The 15,309-nt window shown below is 38.2% G+C and overlaps 2 protein-coding genes and 1 non-coding gene across 3 annotated transcripts; 1 reads left to right on the forward strand and 2 right to left on the reverse strand.

Annotated features, from left to right (window-relative positions):
- Nucleotides 1–4,736: 4,736 nt before the first annotated feature.
- Nucleotides 4,737–9,295, reverse strand: LOC135587613 (uncharacterized). Its single transcript, XM_065079226.1, has 5 exons — nt 9,137–9,295; nt 6,955–7,068; nt 5,539–5,618; nt 5,323–5,447; nt 4,737–4,973 (listed from the first exon to the last, which is right to left on the reverse strand). The coding sequence occupies exons 1-5, from the start codon at nt 9,187–9,189 to the stop codon at nt 4,902–4,904; spliced, it is 444 nt and encodes a 147-aa protein (XP_064935298.1). The 5' UTR covers nt 9,190–9,295; the 3' UTR covers nt 4,737–4,901.
- Nucleotides 9,296–9,452: 157 nt separating this feature from the next.
- Nucleotides 9,453–9,534, reverse strand: TRNAS-GCU (transfer RNA serine (anticodon GCU)). The gene has a single exon. It is a non-coding gene; the product is annotated as a tRNA-Ser (tRNA).
- Nucleotides 9,535–9,825: 291 nt separating this feature from the next.
- On the forward strand, nt 9,826–12,770 carry LOC135587612 (cell division cycle 20.2, cofactor of APC complex-like). The gene is made up of 5 exons (XM_065079225.1): nt 9,826–10,351; nt 10,773–11,048; nt 11,154–11,423; nt 11,571–12,161; nt 12,240–12,770. The coding sequence occupies exons 1-5, from the start codon at nt 10,211–10,213 to the stop codon at nt 12,381–12,383; spliced, it is 1,422 nt and encodes a 473-aa protein (XP_064935297.1). The 5' UTR covers nt 9,826–10,210; the 3' UTR covers nt 12,384–12,770.
- Nucleotides 12,771–15,309: the final 2,539 nt, after the last annotated feature.

Genomic DNA, 15,309 nt, shown 5'->3' on the forward strand with positions numbered 1-15,309 from the left:
TCCTGCATGTTAATCCCTTTAAAGTCCTTCGTTGAAACCGGAGAGAATGTCTCTTTAAAGTTAATCCCTTCCTTTTGAGTATAGCCCTTTGCCATAAGACGTGTCTTATACCTCTCCACATTATCATTAGAATCCCTTTTGGTTTTAAAAATCCATTTACAACTAATAGGTTTCACACCTTCTGGTAACGGAATAAATTCCCAAACTTTATTGTCTTGCATGGACTTATACTCTTGATTCATTACTCGAATCTACTTATTTGAATTGGAATCTTCCATGGCTTGAAGGAAGTTAATTGGATCATCTTCCATTATACCATTACTTTCTTCATGTTCCTGGAGAAATACCATATAATCATCCAAAATGGCACTCTTCCTTTCCCTAGTGGATCGTCGCAAAGGTGCTGGCTCTTATGGCATGGATTCTTGAGGATGTTGAGTTTGTTCCTCATGAATAATTTTCTCGTACTGTATGAGAGTTGAAATGACTATATCCATTTGAGGTATTGAATTTGTCACATTAGTGGCAACTATATGAATTGGATCAGACTGAACCAATTCTTCCTCAAAGATAAAGTCTTTAACCTTATTTCTTCCCCCAAACTCAATATCCTCAAAGAATATAGCAATACCCATTTAAAAAATATTTCTTGATTTGGGATCGTAAAATTTATACCCCTTAGATCACTCAGAATAACCAATAAAGTAACTACTCACTGTTTGGGGTTCCAATTTCTTTTCATTAGGCCTGTAAGGCTTTGCCTCAGTTGGACAACCCCATATACGAAAGTGTTTTAGATTAGATTTTCTCTCAGTCCAAAGCTCATAAGGTGTTTTTGCATTTGCTTTAGTTAGTACTCTATTAATAATGCAAGTTGTAGTTTTTATTGCTTCTCCCTAGAGTGACTCTGGCAAAGTAGATTGAGAAATCATACTTCTTACCATGTCCTTAAGTATGTGGTTTCGTCTTTCAGCTACACCATTCATGCTAGGTAACCCTAGCATTATATATTAAGCGACAATTCCACACTCCTCTAGGTATAAAGCAAATGGTCCTGGATATTATTCACCCGAGTCGTCATTTCTGTCATAATATTCCACTCCACGGTTAGATCCGACGCTTTTTATGTTTTTGCTAAGTTGATTTTCAACTTCAGCTTTAAATGCTTTGAACACATCTAAAGACTGAGATTTTTCATGTATTAGATACATATATCAATATCTAGAATAATCATCTATAAATGATATAAAGTATTATTGACCATTCCATGAAGGTATAGGAAATGACCCACAAATATCTGTATGTATCAATTCTAAGACGTTCATAGCTCTATATGCACCTGATCTCTTAGGTTTGGTTTATTTACCTTTAATGCATTCAACACAAACATCTAAACCTGATAAGTCAATGGGATCAAGAATCCCTTCTGAATTAAGTTTTTTAACTCTATTTCTAGATATGTGAACCAAACGTTTATGCCATAATACACCATAATTTTCAATTTTATGTTTAGTAAATTGTAATTCCACAATCAGGGATTCATGCTATAGTATCAAGTAAATATAGATTATCATAAGCTATAAGTAAACCAGTTCCAATCACATTTAAATTTAAAGACAAAATAAATTGATTATTTTCAAATAAAAAAGAATAACCATATTTATCTAAATAAGAAACAGAAATTAAGTTCCATCTAAATGATGGTACAATAAAAGTGTCTTTCAAATCCAAATAATATCCGATACACAATAACAATCTAAATGTGCTTATAGCTTTCACATCTACTGATTTTTCACTCCCCACATAAATGCATCTCTCAACATCATTGGGTTTTCGATAGCTTAAGTAACCCTGCTTTAAAATACTAATGTTAGTAGTTGCACCGGAGTCTAACCAAAATAAGGAATGTATCCTTTTTAGCACGTCAAGCGTAATATTTGGCACAGTCCTTTAAATGCCCAGATTTCCTGCAGAAAAAATAAGTATCATCCTTATTTTGTTTCTTCTGTACTGGACCCTTATCAACCTCATTCTTTTTAGATTTGTATTTTCTTTTCTTGCCCTTAAAGTTAGTTTCGTTTAGAACCGATATAGAACTAAGGTTAGCAAATATTGTTGCAAGAGAACATAAACAAGAGAACAATAGACAACCAGAAATTATGCTCATATCTATTACCATAAACTTAAGTAAATTCAAATAATGATATAACCCATCTTTAGATACTAAGTATAACGTTAATATCTTGTCTTTGGACTTTAATATTTATTGCTAGTGGTAGTCTTGTTGTAATGATCAAACACTGAGAATAAGGCATTCCAAATGATAAACCTATCTTTGGATTGATTTATCATTTATATGTATAACTTTATAATTGTCATGTGTTTACCATTACAGGTATGTATAAAATCCTGAATCCTACCCGTCAGTAACCTTCCTTTGGGCCGAGTAATTACCGCATAAATATAAATACACATTACATTTAATATTTTCATGATAAATATTATACATGAGAGGTCACTTTGGCAATTTCATTAAATTACTCAATCTAATATTAAACAATCATTAATTAAATTTTAACCATATTAGTCAAATTGGTTTTATCTTAATTTATTGACTAAAATATTTAATGCTCATAAATCATTCAATTTATGTCAACAAACAACTTTATAAAATCAATATTATTTTTAAATCAATATAATATTATCATAATATTATTATTAATTAAATTTGCATATTGCAATAACATAATTAAACAATCATAATATTACAACAATATTATTATTAATTAAATTTATATAAAATCCAAAGAAAATTTGAGAAATTTATGCCTTGTAGTGTAAAAATGAATTTGCATACTAATAAAAAGGAAAAGACGAAGAGAAAAAGACATCTTGGATCTTTAACATAAAAAAAAGGCACTGAACTGAATGTGAAGTATGATATAGCATGATTATATAAAACCATCATTTTTCCCAACGATGATAGAACCAAATTAGTCTAAAATATTGATAAAAATATTATTAAAACATATGAAAAACAAGCCTAGATGTTCAACAATCATTATAGGATGGCTCTGATACCAATTGTTGGTTCTTTAACATATTAAATATGGATCAAACAATTGTTTTATAGAATCAAAATCAAAATTTTTATTCAAACATACTTTATAGATATAAAATAATGGTTTTAGAATGTTTCCATAAAACTTATTGAATCCACTATAATATGCATAAAATTCTATAATAATTAAGAAACATATTACCACGAAAACATGATGAATCAATTAGAGTATTTTATGAATTAATCAGTAATTTGGTTTCTCAATTGCAGAGTATCCTTAAGAACTTTAGATTTTTCCTTTACGAGTGAAAAGAAACTTATCTATAGTCATAACCGATAAATCTATAATTATGATTATATTCATAATTGATGAATATATAATTATGTCTCAAGAATTTCATATTCCTAACTTATCTCATCAATAAGTTAGAAATATGACTGGTAGTATCCACACAATTAATTTTTATAATAATTATATCTTTTAGTTAAATAATTTTATTTTAATTAGATCATTTTAATGTTGATTAATCATAATAATAACTTAACATATTTAATTATATATATGTGATTCTTAAAATTCTAACACCGCGCTCACGCACACCTACGAGCCGTTACCAAAATCCCACCTCTGACCCACAGAAATCGATCGAAACCTGGACGCATTATTTTTGCAGGAAGATTAAAACGGAGGAGAGGAAGACGAGAATGACACCAACCCACACTTTGGATGGGGAGAGGAAGAATAGAATGGAGCTAAGCTGCCACCGCTCGAGGATTGAAGGAGCAGGGTATGTAGATTTGAGGGTGGATAAGGCTTTTGCTTTTGCAGAGAGCAAACTCGATCGACGACCAACAACACATGGCGACGGTGTTTTATCATACGAACGAGAGAGAGAGAGAGAGAGAGAGAGAGAAAGAGCGAGGCGAGGGTTTTGGAATGGCCTCGCTCTCCTGAAGCTTCGGGACGGACTGGGCTGTCGGAATTTGTTCCCGTTTAACTCTCTAGAACGCGAGGGAAGGACGTCGTGATCCTGATGATCCACTCGGCGTGGCACGGATCTCGAAGCAAAGCGAGACCCACGTGGATCTTTGCAACTGGTTAGCAAAACAATTATTACATTATTTTTTGGTGCTGTTCATTTTTGTAATTACGATTTTGTGCTGTTTTACACCGTTGCCTTTTCCTCAGGATCTTTTACAACGTGTTATTTTCTTAAATATTAGACTTTTCTTCTCTTTGATTTACTATTTCTTAGCAATTTCTTCATCGTTTTCTATCATGCTTTTCTGTATAATATGTAGTTACAGTAGATTTAGCTTTTGAAGCTCTATCTTATCCTTTCTGTCTTAGTTTATATGGGCTGGTTTCCAGCTATAGTGTACCAACTCAAATAATCTGCACATGAAAGCTGAACTGAAATCACATGATTTCCTCAAACTCAATACAATTTCATTGTTCGATGCAATTACAGGAAGATATATGAATGGATGTAAACTGCAGTCCTTTCAACTGCAGTTAGCATCTAGCGAACAACAACAACAACAATAATAAAAAATGATGGAAACTGCAGTTAGCATCTAGCGAAGAAAAAAATGGCCAATCAACTGACGAGAGCCGCTGGACAAAGTGCGAGTGACCATTATCTCAGCATCAACGAGACCACGCAGCAGTCCATAAAACATTTCAGAAAAACCATTCAAAAGTGTATATATCCTACAACTGGAAGTTTCATGCTTGCTTTTCTCACCAGATTACAAATGATTCACAACATACAACAGCAATTAATGGCAAAGAACGAATAATTATCCAAGTCACACATCTAGGACAAGATAACTCCAATCAAGCATCAGTAGGAGCTTTTAACCTTATCAACCTTCGGATCCTATCCTTGTCAGTGTTCTCCAGCATCCCCTAAAGATTAATCATAGGCAAATAGAAAAGTTAGAAAACAGGTATTTCTTGAATTCCACTGCAAAGCAACTTTCACTTCCTGATAAATTGAACTCACTAATACATGTAAACCGTGCATGTCTTCTTGCTAGTTTTACCTACAGAAATTTTTTAACATAAAACCACAATACCACTGCTTAATAACTAAAGAAAAGGACTGGGAAGGACATCATGATATTGGCTTTATACCCTAATCTTTTTTTTTAAATGGTCTCTAAACCTCTTTTTAGCCTTTCTTTTCTTAATTTCTATTTTTTTTTTCTTTTGTGGAGGGACAATGAGAAACAAGATAATCTGAACGCTACCCTACCTTCCAGATGATCTCGTCCAAACACAGGCATATCTTCCCATAGTGGTCGAGGAACAGCCGTTCTGTTGGAGGTTTTCCACATACATCCTTGACCGATGATGTGATAACAAAAATTAGTTCTGCCACTGGATGAAATCAAACACAAGAGAATATTTATAACAGCTACTGATAGGTTTACCATAATTCAAAAGCACATTGAATTATTTGCATACTCACAAGCAAGTTCATCATATTCATCCTTGCCAACTACATAGATGCAGACATCACCAAGTATTGTATAGACAACAAACACAGACCTGAAAAGATGAAAGCTGAATTTGTGGAGAAAGGGCAACATAACTAGAAATTATACACAACAGTATGTAGGACACAGAAATATACTTAAGTGCAATCAACCGTACACTCCGAGCCTATGATGGAAAGAATACTAAAAAATGGTTACCAGATTGTATTGAACAAAGATTATATTACCTTCCTGATCAAAACCTTGGCAAACAACTCAAAAACACATTAGGCTACAGTATTCTGAAGCGTAAGATGAAAGAACTGAATTTTTCACGAAATAGTTAAGATTTTAACTTCGAGATGAAAAGATTGATAACCCTGTCATACAAAATATAAGTGAACATACAGGGTGGTTATTTTTAATAAAAGATCCAATGAAGGAAAGTGAGGTACCAACATTATGGAAATTTCCCAACTGTGAAGAACACCAAATACTTCGATATCAAGAGTGCTAAGAACTAACAAAATTTCAGGAGAGACATATAAAATTTATTATTTTGTGCTATACATCAATATAAAACAAACTAAAACAAGCAACCAAATTCAACAGCAGCCTTTTAAGTATGTCAAGTGATAATAGGTGATATATAGAAATAAGAACTGCAAAATCAGGATGGTTTTATAATTATGCATGTCTTTCTGAACATCAGCTCTGTACTCCAACAGAACTCGGACAAAGCTTCTTAGAAAGCACTATATATATCCTATCAACAAAATCTGGAGGAATTCTTTTAGGACATACCTTAAAATCCTCATAATTAAAAACAGGGTGGGTCTTGTGCAATATAAACTGGGCATCATTGCTTCATATTATGGCAACAGCTTCTCCTCTAAATGAGGATAAGGTTGCATACATTTAAATTTTGAATCTAACTATATTGCTTGGTGGCCTAAGTCTCATTCTCTAAGCTTCTTAACTAAGTGACCTTTTAACTCTGAATTTAGCTCAGGACCAAAGAGAACTTGTAGACAGCTTAATACAGTTACATCAGCTCCATGGTATTTATTATACTAAGTGAAGAACTAGGATATGAGATCTTTAAATAACATCAGCTCCATAATATTTACATAAGTGACGAATGATATATGAGATCTCTGATCGACAATAGAAATCAAGTCAACGGAAGAATGTACATGAAGTTCTTCATCTGAAAACCACAGTTTTAGATGTAACATACGAATCAGATTATCCTATAAAACAGAAACTAATTAAAGAGTAAAGCATCTAAAATTTTCATTCACACCTAATTTTAAGAAATATTCAATCAATTCAAAGAAAAACAGAAGAATTATATGAAACCATTTTTATTCATCACACATCTCATGATTCATGAAGCATTTACGTACTTGTGAGAAGCAACAAGAAGTTCTTCATTTTTAGTTCCTTTAAGATTGTCTGCTCCTAATTTTACTAGGAAAGACCGCCAATGAAGTCGTTCCTCTGCAGGAACTCCATGGAATCTGCAGAAAAGTTGAAACTGTTAGACGCATCATGTGTACTCTATACTAATGAAAACACTATAGAGAGTCTACCAGTTCAATACCTTACTCTGACACTGCTAAATTGATACTCAATGACAGTTAAAAATGTGAGAAGAACAAATACACAACAGTCCAGTTAAACCGCTTAAGCTGTCCCTCCTCATTTTAATTAATTGACAAACAGGTCAAGTAAAATATACGTGAGGTCCTGAATTATGTGTATGCCCTTATTTTAGCTAAAAGTGTCAGACATTTGAGGAGAATAATAATTTTCGTGTTCTACCTTTAAGTTAACTATGATTATAGATTTTCCATCAAATCCAGAATGTATGCCTCCATACCAACAAAAACACATATTGGAATATATTGTTTCTTAGGACGAAGAACTTCCCTAGAGCTGTCTCCTTCATAGCAACATGTTCCAGGTAACACACTTCATGCTTTTCCTATGGCACATGCTTGTGCCGGCTGGCAACTACCATAGCTCATGGTATTTCATCAAATACCATTGTACCAAAATAGGTGTAGAAACAAAAGACAGGAGTAAAGAAAAGAGAGAGAAAATGAATAAGGAGAAAAGGACAATCAACACAACTCTGATGGCCTCTCCAAACTCTAGAGACCTGATCTCCCCATGCAGCAACTTGCCCTAATCAGTTCCAGTCGAGTTCAAATTGATCCCCTCAGTCTCTTCTCACACTACAGCCAGATGATATTAGTAAACCAGTTCAGGCATTTATAACTGGAAGGGTCACCTGACTGTTTCCAGGTCAATTTGTCATTCCAAGAAAAAGAGTTATTGTGAATTGCCAGTACAATTTATTGGCAACCTTCAATTCACACACAGGCTTCATGTTCATACAATATACGCCATCCTGCAATGAAGGTATGCAACAAAAAGACTTCCTCGAAATGTAAAGCATAGGATAAATTCCAGAAAACACTAAAGGCTACACAGAATCCTATGACCAGTTAAACCCTATTTCATCTAGAATTAGTGTGAGTTCCTAATCTACCACTGCAATTTAGCATATAAAAGGATTCTGGAAATGACGAGTGCTGTTAGGAAGCAATGTTCATCAATACAAAAGGCAACCAAAAAAGTGGACAAAACACAAACACTAAAATCAGTAGTGATGATGATGTTCTGGATATGTAATGAACGTATAGAAGGGAAAACACACCAAAGAAATTGGCAGTTTTAATGTCTGATATTTCATATTAGATCCCCAAATTGCCTTATTTTTCTTATCTGTTTTTCTTTTATCATAAAATTTACAATTCTTGCCTGCACTCTCTGATCTTTTCCTCTTCAGCCAATTAAATTTAAGATTCTATGAAGCACAAACCAAGATCATAAGCACGGGCCGTAACAGATGGAGCTTCTAGGTGAACAATTGGATAAAGAGAATATAAAGGGACCAAAAATTGACAGATTGGATAAGGGATGTTAGTACTGGTCATCTGAAAAGCCATGGCAATGTGAACGGAAATTATAAAGATCTCAAATATGACTACCCGTCCTTCCCTATAAATATGACTTCCTAACATTGGCATCAACAAGAAAGCACTGAATTAACATGCCCCAAATGTACACTGTACGATAGAATTAATTCTGAGTACCATATCTATGTGATTATACCTTCAGTATTCTTGTCTCCAGTTTCTCGGCTCTGTTACTGATATCTCCCCCAGCGGTACAAGTTTAAGCAGTAGATCTAACGAAATCTTATGTAGTCCGACAAATAACTAAAGCCTACATGAAGAAGGGAAAGGAATAGAGAATATGGGACATCTACGACCCTGAATGACCACACACATAACTGGAGACCTCGACCTGAGAGACTCTAAGAACATCCAGGAACCCACCGGCGAAGGGGTAAAAAAATAATACGATAAGAAAGGCAAAGTAAAACGAAAAAAATCGAGAAATCTCCGCACGAAATCGATGGATTTTCGTGCGTTTATGACGGATCACGAAGGAATCGGAGGAAAGGTGTTGACCGAGTCGAAGGAATCGAGGGCAGGAAGAAGATGGGGGACGTACCGCTCGACGAGGATGTTGCCGTCGGTGTTGGTGAAGAGAACGGCCAGTATCATCTCGGGGATCGGATTGGATGGATGGAGAAGACGACTCCGGCTTCTTTCCTCTCTCTCCCCGCTGTGGTCGGGTCTTTCTTTTGCTGCCCCCCTTGGGAATCCAGATCTGGAATCGGCAGAGAGGCTCCCATACAGTCAGTCGGCCCATGGGCTTTGGAAAGAACAAGTCCCCCAAAACTCCCCCGCTCTTCGGCCTCATCGTCCATTAATGACATTACGGGTTTTAAATGAATAAACAAAAAGGAGTAGTAATAAAAATGAATCGTCGCCTGAGAGATTCGAACTCTCGCGGGGAAACCCCATGTACTTAGCAGGCACACGCCTTAACCGCTCGGCCAAAGCGACATGGTCGAGCACACTACTTCTTAAAGCTAAATCAACCTTTAATTTAGATGTGTCAATATATAATAATGATGGAGACACATTGTATCGATTGATGCTATAAAAACGACATCGAGCGAATTGTGTCTCGTTCTCCAACGGCCATCGAGCGAGTTGTGTTCCGCCCGCCAGCTGTTTAATTTAAAAAGAGAAACTAGCCGTTGGGAGTTCAGTATTCGCCCCCCAAAGAAGCAACGAACACGAATCGAATCCTCCTCCTCCTCTCTCTTTTATATACGCCGACGGGGGGTTGCCCTCTGAGATTTCTCCATCCAACAAAACATACATCGACGCGCTCCGCGACACAATCATCTCTGTCTCCTCTCTCGATTTCGCAGACAATTTCTCTCTGCGTGTGTGTGTGTGTGTGAAAGGAAGGAGAAAGAAGAAGGAAAGGAAGGGGGAGGGCTCGGCTCTTCTTTACTCCTCCTCCACTCTGCAAAGCCATCTTGACCCTCCTCGAAAGAAAAGCGCCGTGTCTGATTGATTCTCGTTCTTCTTGAATATCGACACTATTGCTTGTTTCTGTTATATAATTTGATCTCTGACCGTGGTTGTGGATTGCAGGGTTTCAATTTGTTCTTTCGTCCAATCCGATTTGTTTCTTTGCTTTACATCTTTTCTTGGATTTTCTAATACCATGGATGCAGGGAGCTCCTCTTCTTCTATTTCTTCAGAGAAGCGTCGAATGTCATCTCGTCGCCCTCTCCAAGACGTCCCATCCAGGCCTTTCCTGCCTTCGATGCACACCACCTCCAGGAATCCATCTTGGAGGCAGAGCGTAAGCCATGTTCTTCTATTATTTGTTTGTTTCTTGGTCGGTCGGTTGGTTTGTTTTTCCGTTCTTTATGTAGTTTCTGATCTTGGTTTCATGGGAATGTCTGGGTTCGGTTCGCTGTAATGTTTCTTGGATTCTTCTGCGCTTGCCACCACCGTCGGAATCTTTGAGAAATTAGGGTTCTTTGTTCTGTCCGGATCTAGGATTCCTATCTTTCTTCCTCTTTCCAAACTTGTTCTCCCTTCCGATGGTAAAGACCCCATCTAGGGTTCTCGGCTGATGTTTCCGTCACACGGATCTTGTTTATTTTGGTAGATGATTCTGAATCTTCATGCTCTTTTGCTGCTCGTTGATTTGGCTCTTTCTTCATGAAATTTCTCTGGCATTACTGGATCCTCTTATTTCGTGATGCCTTAAATCGCAGGGTGACAGATTCATTCCGGATCGGTCAGCCATGGATATGGACGTGGCGTACTACCTGCTCACCCAAACCAGGAAAGAGAAGGAGAACGCAGTTCCGGCTTCCCCCTCCAAAGAGGCCTACAGGAAGCTTCTTGCCGAGAACCTTCTCAAGAACAGAACCAGAATTCTGGCTTTCCACAGCAAACCACCAGAACCATCGCGACCTTTCTTCCAAGAAGCTGACGCGGTTTCCCCTCATCATGCTAAGCCAGCGAAGCAGCGGAGATACATTCCACAGGTAGGCAGCTCCTGCTCTTCCTTCTCACCTATTTCTCACTGCTAAGTTATTTCTTGCGTCTCTTACTTACCGGTCTTGGCCAAAAACAAAAAAAACCCTCTTCAGTCGGCCGACAGGACCCTGGATGCGCCGGACATCGTGGATGACTACTACTTGAATCTGCTGGACTGGGGAAGCGGCAACGTGTTGTCGATCGCCCTCGGGAACACTGTGTACCTTTGGGATGCTTCGGATGGGTCTACCTCTGAGCTTGTGACTGTGGATGATGATGCTGGCCCCGTCACCAGCGTCAGCTGGGCTCCCGACGGGCGACACATCGCCGTGGGCTTGAATTCTTCGGACGTCCAACTGTGGGACTCCGCCTCCAATCGCTTGGTTAGCGCTGCATCTTCTCTCCTCTCCTTCTCTCTAGTTACCGATGCAATTTCCCCTCTTTTTTATCTTCTCCTTCTCCTTCTCCTTCTCTCTAGTTCAGCAACCGGTTTCACCCTAACGTTCTGCTCTTGGCCTGTTCCACTGCAGTTGAGGACTCTGAGAGGAGTACATGGATCTAGAGTCGGTTCTCTCGCTTGGAACAATAACATTCTGAGCACGGGAGGGATGGACGGAAAGATCGTCAACAACGACGTTAGAGTGAGGTCTCATGTCGTGCAAACCTATCGAGGCCACCAACAAGAGGTGTGCGGGCTGAAGTGGTCGGGCTCAGGGCAGCAACTGGCGAGCGGAGGCAATGACAACCTCGTGCACATATGGGACGTATCCATGGCCTCCGCAAACCCACATCGGGGTCAAAACCAATGGTTCCACAGGTTGGATGATCACATGGCTGCTGTGAAAGCTCTTGCCTGGTGCCCGTTCCAGAGCAATTTGCTTGCGTCCGGCGGGGGTGGAGGCGACAGGTGCATCAAGTTCTGGAACACGCACACGGGTGCCTGCCTGAATTCTGTGGACACCGGATCTCAGGTCTGTTCCCTGCTGTGGAACAAGAAGGAGCGCGAATTGCTCAGCTCTCACGGATTCACTCAGAATCAACTGACCTTGTGGAAGTACCCTTCCATGGTTAGGATTGCTGAGCTCACAGGTCATACATCTCGAGTGTTATTCATGGCCCAGGTAGGGATGATGCTTCTGTTCAGGGAGCGAGGTGCTGTGGCCACGTTCGATCGCTGATGGGTTCTTGTTAAATTGCAGAGCCCGGATGGGTGCACCGTCGCATCTGCGGCGGGAGACGAAACGCTCAGATTTTGGAACGTATTCGGAACTCCTGAAGCAGCAAAGCCCGCAGCAAAGTCCGGGAACGCAGGACCTTTTAGCAGTTTCAATCACATCAGGTGAAGAGCGAAAGCGTGCGTGGCCTTCGATCTTGTGACGGAACAGGAGAAGGGACGAAGTTAACCACCAACCGGAGGACCACAGCCGACGACCAATATCATCGATCGACGAAGGTAAAATGGTTTACGATTTCGTTGGGAATAGCGCGGGTGTAGTTTTAGCAGGAGCTTAGTTTAATCTCCGAGACTCGGTACGTCCGGAGCTGATCGATACCCGCTCGCTTTGGCTGCAGGCTATATATATATATATATATATAGATAGATACACGATCTTTGCAACTGCTGTTCCCAAACATGATTCGCTGGCACACGTCTGCGTTGTAAATAAATGTCGGTGGGTCCTAGTGCGCGTGTTTGCTGTAAAGGGATGCGGAGGATTTTGTTGGTTGCACACCTTCCGTGGATGTAGGCAAAAAAAAATTGCCGAACCACGTAAATTGTTGTCTCGTTCTGTGATTATTATTATTATTATTATTATTATTATTATTATTATTATTATTATTATTATTATTATTATTATTATTATTATTATTATTATTATTATTATTATTATTATTATTATTATTATTATTATTATTATTATTATTATTATTATACAGAACGTAATATATTTTTACCAAAAATCATAACTAACAAATAGATATAGAAACAGTTTATAAATATCGATATCTTTCTTATATAAAAGATAAGTTAAACAGGAAATGTATAAAGCTTAAACGTAATCGACAGCAAAAAATCAGATCGATAGTATAAATCACCAGTAATTGCAATCCGATTTTACATATCATATTTTTTGCATTCTAAAAATTTGCCACGATTGCTAGAAAATTAACATGGATCTCAAAAAAGAAGAACCAACCCGTCCGTCCCTGGAGGAGAGTCTTAGTAGCGTAGGATGACATTTATCACTCCTCGACCTAAAAAAAAAATGGAATCTCTCTTAAGAATATAAAACTCGACAAGTAACTTAGGCGTCCAACTCATTCGTGTGACAATATGGTGGTAGGTAGCCTATGTCACGCTGCATATAGCTTCAAAACACTCATACACAAGCTGCTGGCGGTAGATTTATCCGATTTCTGATGTTGGCTAAATCAAAACAACACACACACACACACAAAAAAAAAAAGCAATAAAAGAAAGAAAAAAAATGGACCACAAGTCTCTCCCGTTCTGTTGGAAAAATAAAACAGACAGAAAAAAAAGGGGGGAAATAAATATGTCAAAAAGACAGCTTCCGATTCTCGGCACCATAATATAAATTTCTTTTTATGATAATACATATATATAATTTTCTTTTTTAATAATAAACTGTGTATTCACTTTTTTAATCAATATTAAAATTATCATAAGGATAATTTTTTGTCACATCTATTTAATGGACTTTTTGAAAGGAGATTAATTCATTTTTTTAATCATTTAAGCCTAATTTTAAATTTTTTTACTTCTTCAAACCTATCGTTGCTTCTTTTTCTTCTTCTTCTCTTCATCCTCCTTATTTTGCCTTTTCATTCTCGTAGTCATCATCTTCTTTTTCTTCTTCGGAGGAAACTATTGATAGGACGATAAAAGCGAGGTCAAAGTGTGGGCCGCGAGTGGGCAAGGGTAACAAACTAAGGGGAAGCGATCGATGACAAGATGCACAAGTGACAATCATATGAGATGTGGGGATCAAAATTAGAAAGATTGTGAATAATAAAAATATTTATTTTGATTACTTTTTAATGGATTATGAATAGTGAGGGATTGTCAAAATAGTAAAAAAGGGTTTCTAAATAGTAAACTCTATTTTGAAATATAATTTTACCAAATAATATTTATAACAATATACATATTTACAATAAAATATTTTTATCTATTGTTTACCGAGAACTTAAAACAATCCATGTTCACTCAAAATCTTTCTTCAAAAAATATATATATATGTTATCAAACGAACCTTAGTCTCGCGCTGGTTTCCTCTCCCTATAACACAATGCATAAACAAACGAAAATGTTCATGATCTCCTCCTCATCCATTATGTCCTAATCATTGCCCTCTCCCGCTCTTTCCGTTCCACCATCACTAAAAACAGAAACAGATAGAGAATAGAATGCGAGTTGACGTAACACACAGTCCAAATCATGGGTAGGCTGTAGGATCAGATGCCCCCGAAAGGCCGCCGAAGGTAACGCACAATCTTCGATCGTCGTTGGTACCATTTAGCATCGCTTGAGATGGGAGAATTTACAACCGGGTAACCGATGATCGATCCCATCCCATGAGGTTGAGCTCTAGTGAGACATACCATGATACGGTATATTTTAGTCTAAGACACGTCAAAGTCTGACACTATCGGTCACGGTCAGAATTCGTACTAGGACATTGCTCGACATGTCATATCTTAGGAATCCTGAGACAGAGTCGCTCTTGAGACACGTCAAGTCAGAATCCGTACCAAGGCACTATTTGGCATGTCTACCACGTCAACCCGCGTACGACTGACCCACGTGCAGTATTATAAAGACCTTTAGCCAGCATCTGGCAGCGGGGAAAAAAAAATCAATTGATCACTCCACTAACTTGCTCGTCGGAGGGGCCTCGTCGGGTGATCCCGACGAGGGCCATTTTTACAGGAAAACCTGGCCACCTCACAAAGACGAGCTGCCAGACACCCTGGAGAAGGAGAGACGTAGCTCGGCATACATGGTGCCCAGATCGACACACAAGGAACGCTGATCAATACCCCGTCGCGAGGGCCCTGTCAACCTCGGCATCTAGCCCAACCGACAGAAAACTCCTAACATTGACCCGTGGACCAAGTCGTGCTGACTCACCAGCCACGACACATTTGTTCACCAACATTTTAGCACTAGAAGGAGGACCATGTCGTAGGAGCATCCCGCCGAGGCTTTTCCCGAGGGAGAATCGATGGCCTGTCACCCCTCTG

Source organism: Musa acuminata, chromosome BXJ1-8 (assembly GCF_036884655.1).
Source record: "Musa acuminata AAA Group cultivar baxijiao chromosome BXJ1-8, Cavendish_Baxijiao_AAA, whole genome shotgun sequence".
Lineage (NCBI taxonomy): Eukaryota > Viridiplantae > Streptophyta > Magnoliopsida > Zingiberales > Musaceae > Musa > Musa acuminata.